Below are 24,697 nucleotides of genomic sequence, written 5' to 3'. Positions count from 1 at the left end.
TTTCTCGGACTATCATTACAACGGTGTCGGGCCAGCAGTCCGATGGATCGCTTAAACTCGCATTATCTCATGACACACGCTCAAGTGTCGATGGCCTCTGTACCTTGCAAAAAGATCGGTCAAGTTCACTTGTACATTCGCCCACATCACTGGTGTTGTTATATTTTTCTTTAATATTTATTAAGAGAGCTTAGTCGCTTATGCGACCACGTCGCTCTGTAAAGTGTTACATTACATAACTTAGGTATATTATATTTGGTTCCACCTTAATCTTACTGCACTTATATAAAGTTCTATCATATTATGTTCAATAAGTTCTAAATTGCCTAAAAATATATTAATTCCACCAATATCTTAAATCACTATAACGATTAAAAATTGTTTGTGTTGTTACATTGTTAAGGGTTAGAAATTTCTTGAGATAGCACGTTTAAGACTAGTTTATGCCCGCGACTTCGTCCGCGTAGACTACATGAATCACAAACCCCTATTTTACCATCTTGGGGTGGTGAATTTTTAAGAATTCTTTCTTAGTGGACGTCTACATCACAATAGCTATCTGCATGCCAAACTTCAGCCAGATCCGTCCAGTCGTTTGAGCTGTGTGTTGATAGATCAATCAGTCAGTCAGTAGATAACGGGTATATACCACGATTAATTAGATGTTTTTATTTGTCGATATTTCAACCCAATTGCACGGGTAATCGGGTCACGACGGGACTAACACCCTTTAAACCACGAAATAAGCTTAAAATCATTAGTTTAAACAGTTAGCTATAGCAGAATTCTGAGAAATCTCCCTTATTCAACCGATGTCCATCATAAGGCTCAATTTGACCATACTTTAATATTATAAATGCGAAAGTTTGTCTGTCTGTCTGTCTGCTAGCTTTTCACGGCTCAATCGTTTAACCGATTTTGACGAAATTTGGTACAGGGGTAGCTTGTATCCCGGGGAAGAACATAGACTACTTTTTATCCCGGAAAATTGAAGAGTTCCCACAGGATTTTAAAAATCTAAATCCACGCGGACGAGGTCGCGGGCATCATCTAGTACCTTATATTTTTTTGCTTGCAATTTACCCACCCAATTTCAATTTGGCATTAAAATATGCTATTACTAACTTGGAGTTAATCTACAGTATAACTGTACTAATCTTATAATTAAAATCTTAGTGCATGTGTCAACTTTACACTTCCTTATTAGATTTGTAGTAGTGCTCTCTAGTACTTTCTTGAATGGGCACTTGACTTACATTCTCGATTGCAGTGCACACACTAAGCAATGTCCACGACTGTACTCAGTGACGTAATTGGGGGTCAATGGCCTAGAGTGACATCAGCTCATGTAGTCAAAAAGGTTTTGCTGATTCCATTGCAATTCGCGTTAGGATATGAGGTCGAGATCCTTTTGGCAGTCTTTTATCTTTTCAGGCGCATTCACGTCATCCTAATATATGAACATCTTATCTTTTACGAAACCGTATCTTTTCTTTTATTCAAATCTGTATGGAATTTGAAGAAACTGACATCATCCATCAGTATGGTTTTTTGTGAAGATTTATTTTATAAAAATCTTCTGTGTTAGCTTTAAAATAAAACTTTAATTCCTTCTTTTTTTATAAAGAATATTAGTCTTTACCCTCCAACTAAGCGTAAAGCTTGTGCTAGGAGTAGGTAATACAATAGTGTAACGGGTGGGGTTTGAACCGCCGACCGTTTGGAATCCAGTCCCCTCCTCAACCTATTGATATTGAGCTATTGAGGCTTTGTTCCTGAGTTACTCGGATCGTGTCATTAAGTGTTTTGAAATCACTTGTTTCGCCTTTCCTTGTCTCATATCGTTGATTGTTAAAAAATATTATTGTTCTATATCTACTGTTTCACTAAAATTATCAAAATCCCTCATAGATCTTCTTTAAAAGTTTTTAGGGCTACTTAATGGTTACTTAAACGTTGGTTAACACCAAAATATTTGTACTCAACCTTCGCACGTGTGACTTGATAAATTATAAAAACGGTGTAGGTTGGTTTGTCAACATTGATCAAATATTTGCATTGGCCTGGAGTGTTTGTGGCCAACACCCCGCCCGGGTACGAACCAACGTGCTAACCGCCCACGCGTTCGATTTGCATTTACTGTTAATTTCTTTATGGTGTGTCAACTTCTATGATTTATGGTTTCTAGGTTGCTCTCTGGGACTTTAAGCTAATATTTCAACTGTTAATTCGAGTTAGTTCAGTTACTAATATCCTTAATGTTTATATTAAGTTAGGAGTCGTGGGTGTTTTATTGCTTTTAGACACCCAAAACTCAAAATTTAATTTTTTTCTCCGCAGTTTACGTAATATTGTTTTTATACGTTTCATTCATAAAAAGCAGTCATCTTCATGTAATTATCAAGATTCCAGGAAACATAAAAACCGGTTTACAATAATAAAATCAGATCTTCCAAGGGGCAGGTTTTTTTTTTTCTAAGTTTCGATAGTGTTTTTCTATAATTAATGTTCTCGATTTCTTTCATGACTTTTTACATATTGTTTTTTTAACCCAAAGTCTTATACTGCACTTATGAGCTTATTTTAACAGTTGTTGTTTTGTTTGTCGGCAGGCCAGCAGAAAGATATCGAAATGCGGATATCTGTTCGTGGCGCCAGGCTGGGACTTCTCCAATCCGCTCTACAGGACAAAGGTAAGATACGAGCCTTAATAGCTCAACCGGTAAAGGAGTGGACTGAAAACCGAAAGGTCGACGGTTCAAACCCTGCCCGTTGCACTATTGTCGTAGCTACTCCTAGCACAAGCTTGACGCTTAGTTGGAGAAAAAAGGGGAATATTAGTCATTTAACATGGCTAATATTCTTTATAAAAAAATAAAAAAAAAGATAGCAAACTTATTCAAACACACTTACAGTACGCGGCAGAAAGTAATGTACATCGGCCTTTAGAATGACATTTCGACTTTGTAGAGCGTTGTCTCTGCCACTCCACCACCTATATGACGTTTTGTCGGTCTCAATGATAGAGACAGTGCTCTACAAATCTGCTATTTCCTTCTAAAGGTCGATGCCGCGTACTGTACCTCTTTAATTAATACTCTTATTCATACATATCACTTTTAAAAATACTAGCTTCAATATCAGGAGAAACCTTTATGTTTAGTTTCTGAGCCCTTATGACACCCTGATCATAATACAGAAGTCCGTGGTACTTATGCTATTTTATTATAAACTAGCGACCCGCCCCGGCTTCGCACGGGTAGCTTATTACAATTTTCGTAAGGATCTAATTAAAAAAATATATAGCCTATGTCACTCAGGAATAATGTAGCTTTCTACTGGCGAAAGAATTTTTAAAATCGGTTCAGTAGTTCCGAAGATTACCCCCTACAAACAAACTTAACGACATTACCTCTTTATATAATACTAGCTGATCCCCGCGGCTTCGCCCGCGTAGATTTAGGTTTTTAAAGATCCCGTATAGCCTATGTCACTCAGGAATAATGTAGCTTTCTACTGGTGAAAGAATTTTTAAAATCGGTTCAGTAGTTCCAAAGATTACCCCCTACAAACAAACTTAACGACATTACCTCTTTATATAATACAACGGGCCGTGCAGCAGAAATCGTAATATTTTAATTTCGCCATAACTTCAAAACCAAACGTCCAATTTTAATCATTCAAAGACCAAATATTATCTCCATAAACTGTTCTTAGTGATGAAATCATTTATTTTGATAAGGATTAATAGCATGAGTAAAATAAACGCGTTTAAATGTAGTCCAAAAAAAATTCAAGATTTTTAAATAAAAAAATGGTTGCTGTGCCTCACTCGACATAGATGGGTATAGTGTGTCGCGGACTTTTTTGTAGATATTTATAAGATCTAAAATTAATTAGAACATTTTATGGTTCTATCTTTTATAGTTTAGGCAGCGTACGCAAAATAAGTAACTTTTCTGGTTGATTTTTTACACCTTGTGTTCGAAAAACCCAAATATCTTACGGAACCCTATTTTTTTCCAAAATAAAATATAGCCTATGTTACTCGTGGATAATGTAGCTTTCGAATGGTGAAAGAATTTTTAAAATCGGTCCAGTAGTTTTTGAGCCTATTCAGTACAAACAAACAAACAAACAAACAAAGTTTTCCTCTTTATAATATTAGTGTAGAAGTATAGAATAGATATAGGGAGCAAACGACCAGGCGGGTCACCTGATGTTAAGATTTACGTGTGCTCATTGAATAGTTCCATTCTTCTTACCTGTTCATTGGGTCTTCATTGGGTTTTCAAACAATGTGGAACAACCATGATTGTAAGACCTATTAAACAAAATTAAACAATTTCCCCTGATCATCCGAATTTAAAAAAATATCCATCCAAATCTGTTTATATTTTACAAGAAAATGTAATTATATATCGTACTTGCCATTCCAAACGAATATACGTCTTTTGCTGATCAATGGTCTCCTAGGATCGCTACAGCAGACATTCTTGTTAGGTAGAGTACATGTTGAAAAAATCTTCTTACATTATATAGAAGTTCTCCTTTCTTTATTGAAGCCGGTTAAACAATAATTAATACAAATGTCATATATTTTTCAATATGAATATTTCGTTATAATTGCTGTCCCGCTGGGTTCGCAAAGAAGTTGCTTAATTACCATAATTTCATGTTTACATGACTTGGTGTTACTTTACGAAAGTTTATGGAAGGGAAATAAAATTAATTAAGAGATTACTTAAGATTTGTGAAGCCAACATACTTTTAACATGCAACGCAACCTTAAGAACCGCAACATTTGTTAATACAAATTTAATATTTTTGGTAAAGAATTAAACATCAATTCATCATATCGCCAGAGTCAACAATATCGCGCTGGAAATTTGCAGCGAGAGTCAGTTTCTAACTAAATATTTGCATCTTCCATCTTTATCTATCCCTGGTCCATCTTTTCACTTGTCTTCATGATTTAACTCTAACCTTTCTCTTAATTTTCCTCTTAAACATTTCTTGATCTGCTCTTTCCCCGCCTTTCCTCTTTCTTGCGTTCTATTTCTAGATGACCCATTATTTTTCTCTTCCGCTTTCTACTGATATTTTTATCCTTAATACCTCATACTAGTCAGTTATGTACTTGGAAATAAATTGCAACAAATTGATGTATTCCTTATAAATAATTTGCAACTTCAATTACGGAGTCAAATTTTCAATCATGTTACTTGATACTTTTTGTTCATTTTACACAATCAAAATAATTGTACGTTGCGCCGTGTTTTTTGATTATTTCGGACAACTCATGCAATTTAAAAACATGACTTTAGCATGTCCTTAGCTGTCCTTCGGTTTGTGTGTCTCTGTTATTTTATATTCGGATTCTTAGGAAGTGATTAACAAAAAAACAAACAGTAAAAACTGTGCACCCAAGTCATTACAATCGACCCACACATTGCATAATGATTAGATTCCAAATAAAAATATGTAAGTATTCTGAGAAATCTAATTCATTGTTATTGCAGACACATCTGTATTGCATTATTAAACTCAAAGCATTTATTCAAAATGGGGTACCATTTGCTTTGTACACTTTTTGATTCTCAATTGATAAAGTTAGATAATGATTATTATTAAGATGATGATAAACTTTTTTCTAAAGCTCCGAGGTTCCAAACGCGACCAGCCCCCCAATTGTGTAAGAATAACCATTTCATGGCTATCGCAATCGTCAAGAAATTCTGCCCTTTGATTGGTTGATTCGCTGTTTCCATTTTTTCACAGCCAATCAAAGGGCAGAATTCTTGACGATTGCGATAGCCATGAAATGGTTATTTTTACACAATTGGGGGGCTGGTCTAAGAAAAAGCCTGCAACAAACTCAACCGGGTATTCTTTTTAGTATCACCATTTCACAATATTACTTAAGAGATTTTTTGCACATTTGAATTTTAAAATGTGTTTAACATGCATCGAAATAACATGATTAGGTCTTGTTTTAAAAACAATATTCTCTAGCGTTCATAGGTCAAATCTGAGATAGAAAGATATTGAGTTTTTGACTATTCGTTATATTTCACATAGTCGGGTGTGAGTTTGAAAAAATCATAGCTTTTATTTTAGGTTGTTGAAAATAGTTATTACTTATCATCTTCCTCACTAGAATGAACCATCATTTTTAGGGTTCCGTACCTCAAAAGGAATTACGGAACCCTTATAGGATCACTTTGTTGTCTGTCTGTCTGTCTGTCTGTCTGTCTGTCTGTCAAGAAACCTACAGGATACTTCCCGTTGACCTAGAATCATGAAATTTGGCAGGTAGGTAGGTCTTATAGCTGACATTTGGGGAAAAATCTGAAAACCGTGAACCGTGAATCACAAAAAAAATTAAATTGTGGTCATGAATTAATAATTAGTATTTTCAACTTTCGAAGTGAGTGACTATATCAAGTGGGGTATCATATTAAAGGTCTTCACCTGTACATTCTAAAACAGATTTTTATTTATTTTTATGCATCATAGTTTTTGAATTATCGTGCAAAATGTCGAAAAAATACGACTGTAGTACGGAACCCTCATTGCGCGAGCCTGACTCACACTTGGCCGGGTTTTAAGAAAAGGGGTATTTCATAGAACGTCTGGAATACATTCATTGTTTGTAATATAATATGACGTTGAAAAAAGTAAAGTAGCATTCAATAACCGGCATCAAGATTCAAGACCCATCAGGTCACATTGACGCTCTTTTTGAAGAAAACGAAAATAAAACATTTTAGACTCGGAGTCGGGTATTCGGCGAATCCGAAATTTATCGTCGAATTTAAACATATTACACTCGGACAGCATAAACTTCATACGTATCTGCTTTTTAATAATAATATTATGTTTATTTTGAACATGGAACGAATAAACTTGATGCTTGTGTTATATTTATGTTTATTTTAAACAAGAACGAATGTAAAGAAAATAAAGATGTTTGATGTATGCTAAAACTCTGCATGTTTCTTGCTGATCCGACATGTTTATTTTTGTAAGTAATGTACCTGTTCTTGTTTTGTAGAGTTAATATATAATCATCATTATCATCATCATCATCGACCGATCAACCGACTCGTCCATTGCTGGGCAAATAAAATTTTACGCTTACTGATGGTCACAATTTTAATTTGTAAGATGATATAGTGGTGATAATTAATACGTACTTAAAACTAAAGCTACGAGGGTTCCGAACGAACCCAGGTCTGAGAAGAGCCCACAACAAACTCAACCGGGTATTCTTTTTATTATCTGAGTTTGTTGTGGGCCCTTCTCAGACATAGGCGCGTTTGGAACCCTCGTAGCTTTAGTTTTAAGTTTGCGAAATAATTATCACCACTATATCTTACAAATCAAACAAAAATCAACTGACAATCGAAAAGAGTAATTTATTACCTATTTTGAATAAATCATTTGACTTTGACTATCACCACTTTACAAGATCACTTAAACTTAGAACTATCACAAAACCGTTAAGCATCTCATTCCCAAGCTTTCTTATCATTTAATTAATAATCCTTTACATTGTAATAGGATTTTTCAATAAATTTACGTGACGTCTATGTAATCAATGACTTCAATCAATGAATGATGTTTAAGAATTTTGATCTTTCTCCCAACGGTCGCCCGTGCCAACAGTTAATTCATCGTTATTGTAAATTAAATTGATTGGTTATATTATTAGCTTCATATAACATTTCTTTTCAATAATTTTAATTAAGGATATCCCAATTCCCAACCATCGATGAACGATAATGATTACTTACATGATATACAATTAATCAATAATTAGTTTCCCCATTGACAACCGAATACGGAAGTATCAATTCGCAGCTTTATGTCATGGCAATAAGATCTACATTCGCAAGTGAAAAGTAAAGTTTGACGCTCAATACGTCAGATAATTATAAATAATTAATATCAATCACGTGACGAGCGCCGTTATGAAAAATTATCAGATTCATGTAATTGGTTACAAGACGTATTTTGCTTACAATAAAAGTGTTGAACGAGAACGTGGGATGCAAATTATTCGGTTTTAGCAGTTTAATAAAAATATGTACATATTACATTGCTCTTTTTAACCGACTCCCAAAAAGGAGGTGATTCTCAATTCGGCCCGTTTTTTTTTCGACTTTTTTTTAAATGTGTGTACATCGATGTTTTCCAGGTTTTGCAAATTTTTTTTTTTTTTGCATTTTACTATTAAATGTTTTATGATTTATGCCGCATCATAGACCTAACATACGTTTTATGGTCAATTGTACATATGGCGCTTTAAAGGTAATTTGATCACAACAACTACAGCATTGTACGGTGCACACTGCACAAATCAATATTCGTACTACCATGGTTATCGTTAACGAGTTGTCAAAAGTTAGCTCATAGACTTGTGGAACCCAAAGAGAGCCTCAATAGCTCAACCGGTATAGGAGTGGACTGAAAACCGAAAGGTCGACGGTTAAAACCCCGCCCGTTGCACTATTGTCGTACCTACTCCTAGCACAAGCCTGACGCTTAATTGGAGAGGAAAGGGGAATATTAGTCATTTAACATGGCTAATATTCTTTAAAAAAAAAAAAAAGTAGCTTTTCTTTGGTGTTTTAACTTTAACCTTACTTTAACCACCTATTATGCAACTGACCCTTGATAATTTGATTAAGATTTTTTTTATTTGAAACGATGGAACTCTTGGCGGAATGTAAAACATGAGATTGACTTGAATATTATTTTGTTTTGAATAATTTTATGTTTAGAGTAATCAAAGTGGGCGTTGACACGTCTTTCAAAATCAAAAACTTAAATGAGCTTTTGAATGTTTTCAATAATGAAGCCCCAAGAAATTATGCATTTATTTTGAGTGGGTATATACAGGGTGTAACCAGAACGCTAGCAAAAACGAAGACAGGTGATAGTACTGATGATTACTCGTGTGATACCTACCACAAAAAAAACGCGAAAAAAAATGAAATCCTACATTTTGTAAAAGTTCACGATATATTGCAAATAAAACATCTGACTGACGCTAGAGGTCAACGAACGTTGCGTAAGTAGGCCACACGGAATCAATGCTGCGTCGTCGGCGGTGCATTGATTCCGTGTGGCACTTGCGCACTATACATTGCTGGTTTGAAAGATACTAAATCACTAAAACTACAAAATGAGGCAAATGGTTATTGGTATTGGATTGTGTTTAGGTAGTATAACATTAACGCTAAGTTTTTGCTAGCGTTCTGAATTCAGGAATACAGCCTGTATAAAAAGTCGATAGCGCAGTACATAACAGTTTTCTTATTTCTCGTAATAAAAATAAACCTTGTTCTTTATATTATTTTATTGGTGTTATGTTGGCTGTATAGGCAATTGGCCGTGGCCGTTAAAGCAATACGAATGAAAAAAAGATATTCGGGCAAGCGTTATTTATGACCGAATCGAGCATGGGGTTCACAAACGTATCTTATCCATACAAAATATTGAATGTATTAAACTGATTGCACATTAGGTGCTTCAGGTATGTTCCGCAAAAGCCGAACGTACCGAACGTGGCTCATTTTTGCTTATCGGACGCATAACAAATGCGGTTGTTGATGCTGCTAACGTACCTCTATTTTTTCAGCGCGTCCAATGCAATCGACTTATGCTATTGTCATTGGTATTTTCAAAATTGGTGGTCGATTATAGTAAAATGATTGGCCGATATCGTCAACAGCAGATTTTTTAATTGCCAAATAATATAAATGAAGTACAAATTGAGGTATTGTATATGTGTATGTAACATTAGCACAGTTTTTTAACATTTTCTTATTGGCTGATTGACTATATTGTCTAAATATGATACCCCCTGAAAAGTGAGTCGCGTGCAGCCTTTTGCGCCTCGCGATTTGCCATGTAATATGCGACCAGCTTTACTCGTAAACATTGTATTATTATAATATGCAAACGATCAAAAAGGGAACGTCTCGCCGATCATGATAAGGTCCGGCGGGGGGCCTCGTTCGGCGCCAAAAAGTGTCAAAAAGATGTGTGGCAAGCTTAACGCAAACAGAAACTGGCAAAATGTAAGTTACTACTAAAGTAAACTCAAGCCGATGGGAAATATAAGCAAGTAAGTAATAATTACGATACCTGTTAGAAAAAGTTAAATAAGAGCAATTTTTACGAATGTCTAACATTTTCTATGTGGTAATGTTTTGTAGTCTTAAAACATGCCTTATCGTACTGTTTATATACGTATGTGCATTGTACATATATAATAGGCACATAGTCCGAGTGCAGTTGTACTGGCATGCAGTGTAAGCTGCACATGGCCTGCCCAATCAGTTGCAATGCAGTTATGTCAACTGCACTAAACGGGCGTCCAAATTGCAATTTTTCTGTTAGCTCGCAGTCCATCCTCTGCATTTGGACCTCTGCATAGATCCTTAGATTATTAAGAAATGGAACATGTGTATTAGACCTCTAAACTGCCAGAATTTTGCTAGATCCGACTCTGCTTCTATAATGAATGCGACAGTAAGCTTTCTAGCAGATAATTTCTGATAATATACGGCCTTAATCTGGTTGTGTCTGGTTAAGACATGGGAAGTTTCTAGGGAGTAGTGAGAATCCATAGAAAGGAACATTGAACAACCATGACATCTAACAACAATATTAAACTGCTCCATTTTTAGGGTTCCGTAGTTCAAAAGCAAAAACGGAACCCTTATAGGATCACTTTGTTGTCTGTCTGTCTGTCTGTCCGTCCGTCGTCTGTCAAGAAACCTACAGGGTACTTCCCGTTGACCTAGAATCATGAAATTTGGCAGGTAGGTGGGTCTTATAGCTGGCTTTAGGGGAAAAATCTGAAAACCGTGAATTTGTGGTCACATCACACAAAAAAAAATTAATTGTGGTCATAAACTAATAATTAGTATTTTCAATTTCCGAAGTAAGATAACTATATCAAGTGGGGTATCATATGAAAGGGCTTCACTTGTACATTCTAAAACAGATTTTTATTTATTTTTAGGTATAATAGTTTTTGATTTATCATGCAAAATGTCGATAAAATACGATTGTAATACGGAACCCTCAGTGCGCAAGTCTGACCGCACTTGGCCGGTTTTTTTAAAGTAAGTATGTTAAAAATTAACTCATCATATCTAAATCAGAGCATACGTTAACGGGCACAGATCCATTGACACTGATCTAGGTGAAATTGTGCATCAATTCTAGATATAATCGATCTAGTACAGGCGAGCCCCGCCCATTTTATGCTAATGTATCAAGTGAGTCGTGATTGTACCACTGTGCTTGTTAACAACTTCATTATTCCATGATGATATCCAGGTGAGAAGTAATGTTAGAAAAAAAAACTTTAATATGGTTATATATAATATATATATACATATACATATACATATACATATATATATATATATATATACATTTTTTTTTTTTTAAAGACACACACAGAACATTAGCCATGTTAAATGACTAATATTCCCATTTCCTCTCCAACTAAGCATGAAGCTTGTGCTAGGAGTAGGTACGACAATAGTGCAACGGGCGGGGTTTGAACCGTCGACCATTCGGTTTTCAGTCCACTCCTTTACCGGTTGAGCTATTGAGGCTCTGAATATGTATAATATCTCTCTATATATATGTATAATATCTCTCAACAGCTATAGGTACTCACGTATTTAGTTGACGTTAGCCCAACTAGTTTCGAACAAACCATGGGGTCCTTTGTCAAGGGAGTCAGTTCGCGCACGCGTCGCGATTAATATGGTTATGAGAAATCAATTTCAATTTCAATTTTTATTTATTGCATTTCCATAAATAATTACATCATATTAAGTATGTACAAAGTATTATGGATAACCAGTTTGGGTGTCGCAATTTGGTCCTTAGACCTTAGTAGGGAGACCGATATTATTATTTATTTTTATGTTCGTCGTTTAGGAAATCATTTACGGCATAGTAGCCCTTTTCTAATAAAAAGTTTTTTAATATTTACTTATAATCTCTACTTCTTTTCGTAATTTTTGAGCAAAGCCCGTTCATTTGTGACACTCGTCGTCGGCAATCGATAGACGTCTTCTTCTGGATATAGGTCTCTTGTAGAGTTCCACATACCACGATCTTGCGCCGCATGGATCTAACGGCGCCCTGCGACTTGTTTGATGTCGTATATTCACCTACTGGGGATATTTGGCACGCTCGTCACTTGTTCATTGTAGAGTTAACAACTCCTATGAGAGAAACGTGCGAAAACATCGTGAGGAAACCTGCATGCCTGAGAGTTCTCCGTAATGTTCTCAAAGGTGTGTGAAGTCTACGAATCCGCACATGGCCAGCGTGGTAGACTATGGCCAAAACCTTTCTTATTCTGAGAGGAGACCCGTGCTCTGCCCGTAGCCGGCGATGGCTTGATCATGAGTGTTTAACATACTACAGAATATACTTCTTGTAACCACCATATTTACCACGTACCCAATCGGCAATTTTGTCAACTATCAAAAGGCTATATTATGATGTCGAAACCACTGTAATTTCCTCCTTCCTCAGCTTTCTACTGTCTCTAGCACAACTCGGTTGCCAAGTAGTGCAGATTGTACGCACGACTGGTCGCGTTTCTTTTGCCTCCCATTCGAAGGGAAGGTTATGTTTTGGTGTAATGTAACACGATTGTACTGTCAGTAGAAAAACAAAAAGAAAAAAAGCATTTATTTGGAACCACACTTATAGAAATAGGTACAAAGTAATTGTATTAACGTTTAAAGATGTCTGGCGGGTGTTCCCACGACACTAAGTGTCTGGCAATGCATGACTGACTGACTGATCTATCAACGCACAGCTCAAACTACTGGACGGATCGGGCTGAAATTTGGCATGCAAATAGCTATTATGACGTAGGCATACGCTAAGAAAGGATTTTTGAAAATTCAATTCCTAAGGAGGTGAAATAGGGGTTTGAAATTTGTGTAGTCCACGCGGATGAAGTCGCGAGCATAAGTTAGTATCAATCTAAAGACGTGTTTTTACTAAAATTATGTCCTGTAACCTCTGGTCATTAGGGATCACATGGACCTCAGTATTCGCACGCTGTCACCCCCTCTATCAGCACCTCGCATTATCTTGAAATACGCATCCTTTTTTTCAAAACACGCGTATCGTATCTGGACGCTTCTCAAACTTTATTAAGCCATTATTAGCTATCTTGAATTAGCATTATCGGCACAATTTATTAACGTTTCAATGTTGCACAGCGTGCCGCCTCGCTTTATCGCCCACCAGACTACTTGGTAATTGAAAAACGAACATTGGATGTGTAAAAAATAAAAAAAATACCGGTCAAGTGCCTGTCGGACTCGCACACGAAGGGTTTCGTACCATCGTTCGAGACAAACCTAAAACTTTTATGTACACTGCGAGTTAATGACGAACTGCGCCATCTATATGTGATTTAGTAAATTATTTTTTCGTGAACATTTTTTTTGTGATGTTACTACAAATTCACTGTTTTCGGATTTTACCCTTTACGTGTGATAGACCTACCTGCCTGCCCAATTTCATGATTCTAAGGTCAACAGGAAGTACCCTATAGGTTTTCTTGACAGACAGACAACGAAGTGATCCTATAAGGGTTCCTTTTTCCTTTTGAGGTACGGAACCCTAAAAAGAACATTGGATGTGAAAAAAATACATGTATTAGTGTGGTATTATGTCTTGTAGACCAGAGAAGAAGGGTTAAGGTCTGGGAGTTTAGAAAGGCGACTGCTGGGAAGTTTGACGTTAATGAATCGTTTGTCTTAGGACGATTGTTTTTTGTTCATGGCTTTCCGATGCGAAGGGTCGCCATTCCAGCACCTTGAGAAATCAACATCTATCAGTTCTTCGAATTATATGGGTAGTAGCTAACAAGGAGGATTGAAAGGCCTTAAATTGCTAGAGTATTCGTTTTGAGAATCAAGAATTCAATTTAAGAGACATTGCAGTTCTATATCCTGTTATTCCCGATTCTACAAATGTTCGAATGCTGTCTAGGACCTAGGTACCTCACCATGACAAAAATTCTAGATCCAATTTGATCACTAAACTAGGTGTATTTTAGTTATTTCGACGACCTCCCTGGCGCAGTGGTGAGCGCTGTGGTCTTCATCTCATCATCATCATCATCTCAGACTGCATCGTCACTTACCACCAGGTGAGATTGCGTCAAGGGCTAACTTGTATCTGAATAAATAAAATAAAATAAATAAATAAAGATACCGTTCTATATTGGATGTATATTGAAGTGAACTATATAGTAGGGCCGTTATTAGTTGTTTGTAAATAAATAGCAAAGCCATAAAAGTTGCTCAACGCGATGCTTGCCTCACTACGCCCGCAAGTAACCTGAATAAAGCTTAGCTACCAGTCTGAGCTAAAAATAATTTTGCATATTTTATAAGCAGCACTTTTCTAGAACTAAAATCCAAATATACGCAGCACAGGCTCCTTTGAAGGCGCGTCTGACAGATCTTACGGGTTTGCGTATAATGTCCGGAAAACCGCGTGCCGTGATCGGAGATTCCCTAGATTCCATAGCGTAACTTCACCATCGATATGGATGACTAGCTTATGCGATTTCGTCCGCATGGACTACACAAATTTCAGACCTGTACTTCACCACCTTACGGTTTTAATTTTCAAAAATCCTTTCTTAACGGATGCCTACGTCATAATAGCTATCTGCAATTCTGCATGCCAATTTTCAGCCCGATTCGTCAAGTATTTTGAGCTGAACGTTGATAGATCAGTCAGTCAGTCACCTTTTTCTTTTATATATTATTCTACCAAAAAGGGCGGCAATATTTTCTAATATTTCATTACATTAGAATTTGATTTATACTGCACTCTAGGACGGGATTGGAAAATTCGACACAGTAGACGAAAAATACAGTACATTGTAAACAGTAGACATAAGAAGATCAATGGCGGTTCCTCTGGTGTTTGTGTTTATGAGTAAGTACCGGTAATCACTTAACATCAGATGACCCGTCTGCTTCGTTTGTTCGCTATTCATATATATAAAAATAATACCCTGACATATTATCATTAGAATATTTGCGCATTTGATATATGCTCAGGTTTTCCACCACTCCCCCGGTTGCGGATTGCCCAACGTTGGTTCAAAGGGGGCATATTTTAATATCATAACCTAAGCGTGACTCGCCCCAGATCTGCCTAATGCCTAGTACGGAAACTATGGGAATCTGATTGTATCGACTACTTCGTGCACTTGTATTGACTTGTAGCTAGTGATATTTAGAAAAACTATAGATCATATAACCATAATTTTATGTTTAGTTAGATCATAATTCATACTCATTGTTGATTTATTATGTCCTTCTGGCTTAGAAAAGAAACTGTAAAATAAAACTTTTGGCTTTTGTCTAAAAAAGGTTGGCAGACTTCACTTCACACCTTAAAAAAATTAGGGAGAACTTTCAGACAGGCAGGTTTCCTCACGATGTTTTCCTTTACCATTAATTTAATTTATTTTAGTTTTAATTTAATGTTGTTGTTTTTTTACTTTTAATTTATTTAAAAATAAAAATTCTTTGTATACCGTTGGCTTCCTATTAAATAAATTCATTCAAATATTAAAGAAGTGATATTTTATTGCTTTAAAACGCACATAGTAACCTCCAAAAAGACAAAGATGTGTCTCCGGGATCAAACCCACCATCCCGTCACCACCGTCCGGCCACTGTCTTAACTCTTAACCATTAAGCTATCACCGCTTTTTAGTACCTTTGCTCGGGTAATTGTTTTTTATATGTAATAGCTAGTCCAGTTTTCTCTATTTAACCACGCTTTATTTAAGTGCTTGCTTAGAAATTATGCCTAAAACGCAAACATCAAAGAAAAAATGTGGGCAAAACTACCACTATGGTCTCGTTATAATTCATTTCAATAGTTGCGAAATTATCGCAAAAAATGTTATGAAGTCGTAAACGCAACCGAATAGTTATAACTCGCGGCAGTTAAATAAAATAACGGTTAGGTATGTTTACGCAATACCTACTACTTAAACTAGATACGCCTATTTGCTTGTTGAAATTTCGCAAAAAAAAATGCGTAATAGGAATATATTCTCAGTTTGTTATTATAAAATACACGTTTTAAAACCTGTTACAGTCGAAAATATCTAAACAGAAGGATTGCCTTTAACCATAACACAGAATATATAATAGTACTAACGACCATAAGCACTTAGTGTTAGAGCGTGCTTTAACCTTTTCTCAGACTTCGAGTAAAAATGAGGCAGATTTATGTGAGACACAAAATTCTGTCTCATTTCAAGTGTGTCTTAAGTCAGCCAAGTCCAAGTATGCTCTATAGATCTCAGCCTAAGTTTTATGTTAGTTTTTTCAGTAAGCTCGGTTATTTAAACTACACTTAGGTAGATTTTGCGGAATACTACTACATAATGCTGTAAAATAAACCTACTTGACTAATAATCCTTATATTTTTTTTGATAAGTCGATAATAAGGCTTAAGATAAGTGAGGTATAAAAGATAAGAATAGGTATTAGGTAATCTTTTTCTTTGAAAGAGTCATGTATTTTTGAATATTTATGTTAATTATTACGGTCGAGAAACCGATATCATTTCCTGTCTAATCCCAGACCGTGACAGATAAAATAGGAAGTTTGACGCGTCGGTCTGGGTGTCTCTTTTTTATTTGTCTGGCGTCTACGCTTCCGAAAACCTTTGAACGAGTTTGGTCGCGGCCATGTTTCTTTTAAAACATTTTTAACACTACAAAAATAACACAAAAATGCTGTCCGTTGATAATGCATATACCATAAAGTTGGATTTAAATCAGGCTATCATTGAAGTGATCTAACCTAAAATTTCACAAAATACAACGTTGCTTTCATTGTATATTTCGTGTAAAATGTTTTTTTGGAGTGCTATTGAATAATTAAGTATTTACAATTGGTTATTATTTTTAAGATCACTGACATTCATTTAGATTTGTGTCACTATTCATAGCCATATTTTAAATCTGAAGATGATATACGACAGGTTGAGAGAGTTTAAATTCGGTTCACAGTCGGTAGCATTTTCTGTTTTGCACAACGTATTTGGAGTTAATTCATTATGATTTTCAATTTCTTCGATATGAGGATGATGAGTTGTCATTCTGCTAAAATTCGGTTCAAAATCTGTTTTCTGTAGATTTTTATAATACGTACTATTCGAGTGTTATATAGCTGCATTGCGACTCCACATCTTACAGTTCTTATACTAAGTTCTTAAGTATGGGTTGCCTGGAAGAGATCACTTTAGTGATAAGGTCGCCCTTTGTTTTTTTAAAGTGTATCCTGTATTCTTACTCTCTGTAATTTTGGTAACAATAAAGTTGTTTTAAATTAAATGAAATGAAATTAAACCTTTGGTACTATGTATTTGGAGTTAAGCCACTATTGCTTTGAGGGTCTCAAATAATCGTGGACACGCTGGGGTATCAAAATGAATAACGACATTTTAATTCGTCTCGCGTCCCAGCCGGCGCCTAATTCAGTTTTTATCAACCGACAGGTCCACTTTATTAGCATTCTCATCGGATGAAATATTGTGTTCATTATTTATTTTAAATTTTGTTTTAACCTTGTTTTCGCTTGTTTGATAATGTAGAAAAATGTGCACTGAATCTTTGCCTGTCCTGTCATAAACAAGCTGTTATTCTAGCTAAAAAATATAACCAACTAGATGATGCCCGCGACTTAGGTTTTCGAAAATCCCGTGGAAACTCATTGATTTTCCGGGAAAAAAAATAGCTTTTTTCCTTCCCCGGGATGCAAGCTATCGCATAATATCGTCAAAATCGGTTTAACGGATGAGCCGTGAAAGGCTAGCAGACAGACAGACTTTCGCATTTATAATATTAGTATGGATTGATCTAACTCAATTCAACTTTTTTTCACTAAATTATTAGCTGCCACTGAGCTCCCTTTGCGGTGTTTGTTTATTTAATGGTGGAGGGGGTTTGCTAACGTGGGTTTTCCAGTGGGAGAACGCCATTTCAGCATCTTGGGACCCCAAAGTTAGAAACTAGACTTTGGGGTCCTAGTGAGTTCTGAGTTTCTTGTGAGTAATGAACTATATAAGTTTTTTTTAAAAGAATATTAGCCATGGCCCTTTACTAACGTTCCCCTTTCCTCTCCAATTATGCGTGAAGCTTGTGCTAGGAGTAGGTACGACAATAGTGCAACGGATGGGGTTTGAACCGGCGACCTTTCGGATTTCAGTCCGCACCTTTAACCGTTGAGCTATTGAGGCTATTATTCCCTACATCCATGGATATATACGGTTATTTTCAAGATTCTAAATCAAACGTCAAACCCAAAGTTATTAACATAGAAATCGATAACCGATACAATTTCTCGCGATTGCGGTCTAGGTCTCAGCTTAGACCTAAATTACCGTGATAGAGGTAGCTTTCCCTGCCTTTTAGAAATTTAATACCTAATGTGGAGGGCTCGCAGGCGGACGTAGCAATAATATTATGATAATTGTCTAATTTGCGTGACCGTGCGTTCGTTTGTAAAATACTAGTATTTTGCTTCGATTTGAAATACTAGGTTTAAACGTAGGTAAGTATTAGAGAAACGTTTATTCATATGTGTGCCTTTTAAGTCAGTTTTACGCTAGGACAAAAATGAACTAGCAAGACTAAAGACAAAATAGAAATAATCTAAAAGTAAATATATCTAAGACTAATATAATGCAATTTCAAACGTATAAAACTAAACCACAAAACCTTGATATAAAATTTAATGATGTGAGAATTGAAGAAGTAGATGACATCGTTTTTTTGGGAATTACTATGGACAAGTATTGTAATTGGAAGGCACATATTCAGAATTTATGCACAAAATTACATAAATATGTTTATGCTTTGCGTCGTATTCGACAAATAGTTTCGGTTGAAGCATCACTGTTAGCCTATCACGGATATGCCTCATCTTTGTTAAGATATGGAACAATACTCTGGGGAAATTCCACCAATGTACAAGAAGCTTTTAAGGCGCAAAAGCGTTGTATCAGGTCTATTTGTAATGCTGATTTTACTGACAGTTGTAAGCCTCTATTCAAAAAAACTTAAAGTATTGCCACTTCCTTGTTTATATATTTATGAAATTTGCATCTTTGTTCGTAAATATCCCCAATATTTTAAACTGAAGACAGATATAAAACCTACGAGCAGACATAAAAATAAAATTTGTTTACCAGTTCAAAGATTGGCTTTATATACCAAGAATGTGTACTGTACGGCAATACGTATTTATAACCATTTACCGTCGCACAGCTATGGAATGAACCTCAGATCTTTTAGAAGTTATTTGTTTAATTTTCTACTAAATTAAACTTATTATAGTGTTAATGATTTTTTTAATGACAAATTTTAAATAATGCATGCATAGAAATAGACATTTGAATTATTAAAAACATTTAAATGATGAGTGATGACATAACAATATTAATGAAATTAGATAATTTATGAAGATAATTTAGAAATAATTTTGCACGCCATGCTTGGCAGGATATGTAACTGACTACCTAACTTTTAAGGCCCCATGTAAATAATTTACATGTACCTACCATATCTGAGCAAAATAAATAAATGATTATGATTATGATTAAAAGACTGAAGATAATGATAACCTTTGTGTATACCTTTTGGGAACCATTTTAGTCTTAAAATCTAAATATATAAAAGGAAAAGCTGACTGAATGACTGATCTATCAACGCACAGCTCAGCCTACTGAACGGATCGGGCTGAAATTTGGCATGCAGATAGCTATTATGACGTAGACATCCGCTAAGAAAGGATTTTTGAAAATTCAATCCCTTTGGGGGTGGGGCTTTGAAATTTGTGTAGTCCACGCAGACGAAGTCGCGAGCATAAGCTAGTTAGTTATATCCGCGTAATATTAACGTTTAATTTATGCAATCTTTCTTTCTTGACTTAGAAAACAATATTAAAATTCAAGCAAAAACTACACCACAAAGCAAGCAGCTAAGTCAGAAATAGCTAGGAATGTATATGCGCAAATTATAGCCCGCCCGTCTGTCGGCAACCGCGGCCGTTTCCGCATTGCGTGCCGCTCGCACGCAAAAACGATGCACTAACTAATGCCAGGCCACAGACAGACCGTCTGTCTGTTTATATCACCAATTATAATCCGGGTATCTTTAAAACAAGAGTGAATAGGCACCTTCTAGGCAAACGCGTCCCATCTTAGGCCACACCATCACTTCCCATCAGGTGTGATCGTGGTCAAGCGTTCGCCTATAATGAATAAAAAAAGAAAAAAGTTGAGAATTTAATCCTACTCTTTTTTATACTCTTTATTTATACTCTATTACTAATTATTTTTAATTTTGTGTTAAAAATGTCTTTAATATGCAGAACTGCAGCCATTATTGCTACATTCAGTGCCACAAAAACCAAACAAAAATATTATAAACATATTGTCCAGTAGTTTGAGCTGTGCGTTGATAGATCAGTCAGTCAGTCAGTCACCTTTCCTTTTATATATTTAGAAGACTAAGTGAAACTAAGGTATATCTACAAGAAATGTTAAACTTCACCAGTCTCATTGGCTTTTGCTACTGACAATAGATTAACCACAATGCAAACAAAACCGGAAAATTACTAGTGTTGCGAGAACAAAAGGTACAAGTAAGAAGTTAACCGCAAACTGAAATTGAGTTTCGACTTCGACAGAAAGTTATAGTTAAGTTAGAAATACGCAATTCAAAACACAGTCATTTCTATTTGCATGCAATGAACTAATTATTATGAATTTTAATTTCGTAATTTTTGTACAGTTCTTGCAATTCACGAAGGCTAGTGAACTTTACTTGTGGTAACGTCGTTTACATGGTCATTGCGTAAGTGTGCGTGCATGTTGGACCAATCAGTCGCGAGCAAGCGCTGTCAAACGCTCACATTTAGTGTACCTCGTATACCGATACGACTTAAACACAAGCATGAGTCAGTGGCCTTCGTGAAATGCAAGAACTATACTAATTAAAGTTTTAGGGTTAAACAAGATTTTCAGTACAGTTTTGTACAATAGAATAGAAATATTTTTAGCCAAATAAACTTTTACAATTAGCACTATTTAATCGTCAAATACATCTACCGCCTGGTTCGAAATGCCCTTCTAAGAAGAACCAGCAAGAAACTCGGCGGTTGCTTGCTGCTTGTAGAAATAAATCATTATCTAATATAATCATCGCTGAAAAGATTTTCATAGCTCTAAGTACGCGTAGTTGATGCCCTTTAGGTATAAAACTCCGTGGGAACTCTTTGATCTTTTGTCATTATCCACGTCTCTAATTTTTCGCATGCAAAAAATCACTTCCGTTTATGTTGTGACGTGATTGAAGAACATTGTAAATGGGTAGTGGGTAGTGATATATCCCAATTTTTCACGAAGGCACCTACTCGAGGTAGTATACCGTTAAAATATCGCCGTCAGTGGCTAGTTACCACCCTACCGGCAAAGCCGTGCCGCCAAGCGATTTAGCGTTCCGGTACGATGCCGTGTAGAAACCAAAGGGGTATGGGTTTAATAAAAACTGCCATACCGCTTCCAGGTTAGCCCGCTATCATCTTAGACTGCATCATCACTTACCACCAGGTGAGATTGCAGTCAAGGGCTAACTTGTATCTGAATGAACAAAAAAAAAAAAAAAAAGAACTAAACCTAAGTGGAAATCATTTAAACCTTGCACAAATAGATTACCAGTAAAAGACCAACTCTTTTCCCCCTATGGTCTTTACGAAGTAATATATAAGTCAATGGCTATTTCCCATTTCCTATTATATAAATTCAAGCGCATGAAACAGCTCTATAAAGTATATGACTCGAGATTCGTGATAGGCAGTTTTTTGCCGCGAAACGTTGCCGGACTGGTTGGCTCATAATACCAAGTCGAATCCTATGGTCCCAGCAGGAAGTGTCCAACCTAATTACCACAAAGAAATGGAGAAGCGAGTGCTCAACTTAATGTAGAGGAAGAAAAAGGCTAAATAAATTTAGTTTTTATGCTTCCATATCACCAGAGAAAAAAGGAACCCTATAGTCACTTCGTTGTCTGGCTGTCTGTCGTGTCTGTCAAGACCGTCAAGGAAACTAAGGCCTATACGATACTTTTGTCTGGTGGGAGGCCTCGGCCGTGGCTAGTTACCACCCTACCGGCAAAGCCGTGCCGCCAAGCGATTTAATGTTCCGGTACGATGCAGTGTAGAAACCAGAGGTTTGGGTTTATTAAAAAAAACCGGCCAAGTGCGAGTCAGGCTCGCGCAATGAGGGTTCCGTATTACAGTCGTATTTTTTCGACATTTTGCACGATAATTCAAAAACTATGATGCATAAAAATACCTTTCATATGATACCTGACTTGATATAGTCACTCACTTCGAAAGTTGAAAATACTAATTATTAGTTCATGACCACTATTTAATTTTTTTTGAGTGATCTAACCCTAAATTCACGGTTTTCAGATTTTCCCCAAATGTCAGCTATTAGATCTACCTACCTGCCAAATTTCATGATTCTAGGTCAACGGGAAGTACCCTGTAGATTTTTTGACAGACAGACAGACAGACAGACAGACAGACAGACACAACAAAGTGATCCTATAAGGGTTCCGTTTTTCCTTTTGAGGTACGGAACCCTAAAAACTGCTCTTACTCTTAGGTACACACGAAAGTTTTTATGGATATTTTTGTTTTATCGAGTTTAATATTATTATACACATCTTTACGTGCATAGTACATACCCATGTCTTAGCTCAACCGTACTTATATGAACATATCTGCATCATCACTTTCCATTAGGTGTGATTCAAGCGAAAGTCCATTAAAAAAATTAATGACTATGACGACTAACAGCTAATATGAGTTTTCACTGCGTCCGGCCTTGGAAATGTCAGTGCTACCACAGTTTAGCAAACATACAGTTAAGCAGTGCTTATGATAGTTGACGTCTGCGACAATCATAGTGGTATTAAAGCTAATTAATTATAGCTGTGGACCAGAATCTCATGAAGAATATTGAAGTGGGATTCCTGTGTACATAGCGCACTATGGGGAATATTGTTGTGAATTATTAATATTCACCACAGAGTAGTTACTATGATGGAGTGTTCACGGAGTACAGTGTTGCTAAATTTGGAATTTCTTTTCATGAGATTCACGGCACTCAATTGTCTACCTATACAGACAATTGAGTGCCTTGCATCAACTACAAATAAAAACGAGTCTCCTCTCAGTATAAGGAAACTGTAGACCATAATCTACCATTTGGTCTGGTCTGGTGGGAGGCTTCAGATGTGGCTAGTCACCACCCTACCTGCAAAGCTGTTTCGCCAAGCGATTTAGCGTTCCGGTACGATGCCGTATAAAAACCCCTTCCAAGTTAGCCCGCTTCCATCTTCGATTGCATCATCGCTTACCACTAGGTGAGATTGCAGTCAAGGGATAACTTAGTATCAGAAAAAAAATAAAAAAACTTACTCCATCTGAATAATTGCTAAGCTATGGTGCTACCAAGAAAAGTCGGTGAGAAATTCTTCGGACTGTTCTCTTCAAATCTCGTATTCTTTAGAAGCGCATTCTTCGGGATGATGTGTGTGAAGAACTTTAAACTTTTACATCATCCGGACTTAATCGCTAGGGTCAGCGCCCTCTATAATTGCTTTTACGTTTTGATTGAGATGCCTCGAGAACATGGCTCTGTAAAGAATGTTGGACTGACTTATAAAATACATACTAAAATGTAACTAATGAATAGACGTTGGGATCTCAACTTCTCAAGGTGCTGGAATGGCGACCTCGCTTCGGAAGACTCAGATTCCTGCCGGTTCGCAATATTTGATATCAAAATTATTTTTGATATCTAAATATAAAAAAGGCAAAGGTTACTGACTGACTGACTGACTGATCTATCAACGCACAGCTCAAACTACTGGACGGATCGGGCTGAAATTTGGCATGCAGATAGCTATTATGACGAAGGCATCCGCTAAGAAAGGATTTTTGAAAATTTAACTCCTAAGGGGGTGAAATAGGGGTTTGAAATTTTGTAGTCCACGCGGACGAAGTCGCGAGCATTAGCTAGTCTAAATATATAAAAGGAAAAGATGACTGACTGACTGACTGACTGACTGATCTATCAACGCACAGCTCAAACTACTGGACGGATCGGGCTGAAATTTGGCATGCAGATAGCTATTATGACGTAGGCATCCGCTAAGAAAGGATTTTTGAAAATTTAACTCCTAAGGGGGTGAAATAGGGGTTTGAAATTTTGTAGTCCACGCGGACGAAGTCGCGAGCATTAGCTAGTCTAAATATATAAAAGGAAAAGATGACTGACTGACTGACTGACTGACTGACTGATCTATCAACGCACAGCTCAAACTACTGGACGGATCGGGCTGAAATTTGGCATGCAGATAGCTATTATGACGTAGGCATCCGTTAAGAAAGGATTTTTGAAAATTTAACTCCTAAGGGGGTGAAATAGGGGTTTGAAATTTGTGCAGTTCACGCGGACGAAGTCGCGAGCATCAACTAGTTAATATATTAAAACTATTTAGAAGCTG

General features: G+C 36.3%; 1 protein-coding gene across 4 annotated transcripts in view; it reads left to right on the top strand.

Moving 5' to 3' along the window:
• Window positions 1–24,697, top strand: part of osp (myosin phosphatase Rho interacting protein outspread) — a 398,510-nt gene that overhangs the window by 153,301 nt on the left and 220,512 nt on the right. For all 4 annotated transcript variants that reach the window (XM_069509693.1, XM_069509692.1, XM_034984797.2 and 1 more), the window contains exon 2: window positions 2,613–2,693. In XM_069509693.1, coding sequence (XP_069365794.1) covers window positions 2,613–2,693 — 81 coding nt within the window. The remainder of the gene's footprint in view (window positions 1–2,612; window positions 2,694–24,697) is intronic.

Source organism: Maniola hyperantus, chromosome 3, assembly GCF_902806685.2.
Source record: "Maniola hyperantus chromosome 3, iAphHyp1.2, whole genome shotgun sequence".
Classification (NCBI taxonomy): domain Eukaryota; kingdom Metazoa; phylum Arthropoda; class Insecta; order Lepidoptera; family Nymphalidae; genus Maniola; species Maniola hyperantus.
Note: the sequence above shows the minus strand (reverse complement) of the source record. Positions and strands in the feature narration are given on the sequence as shown.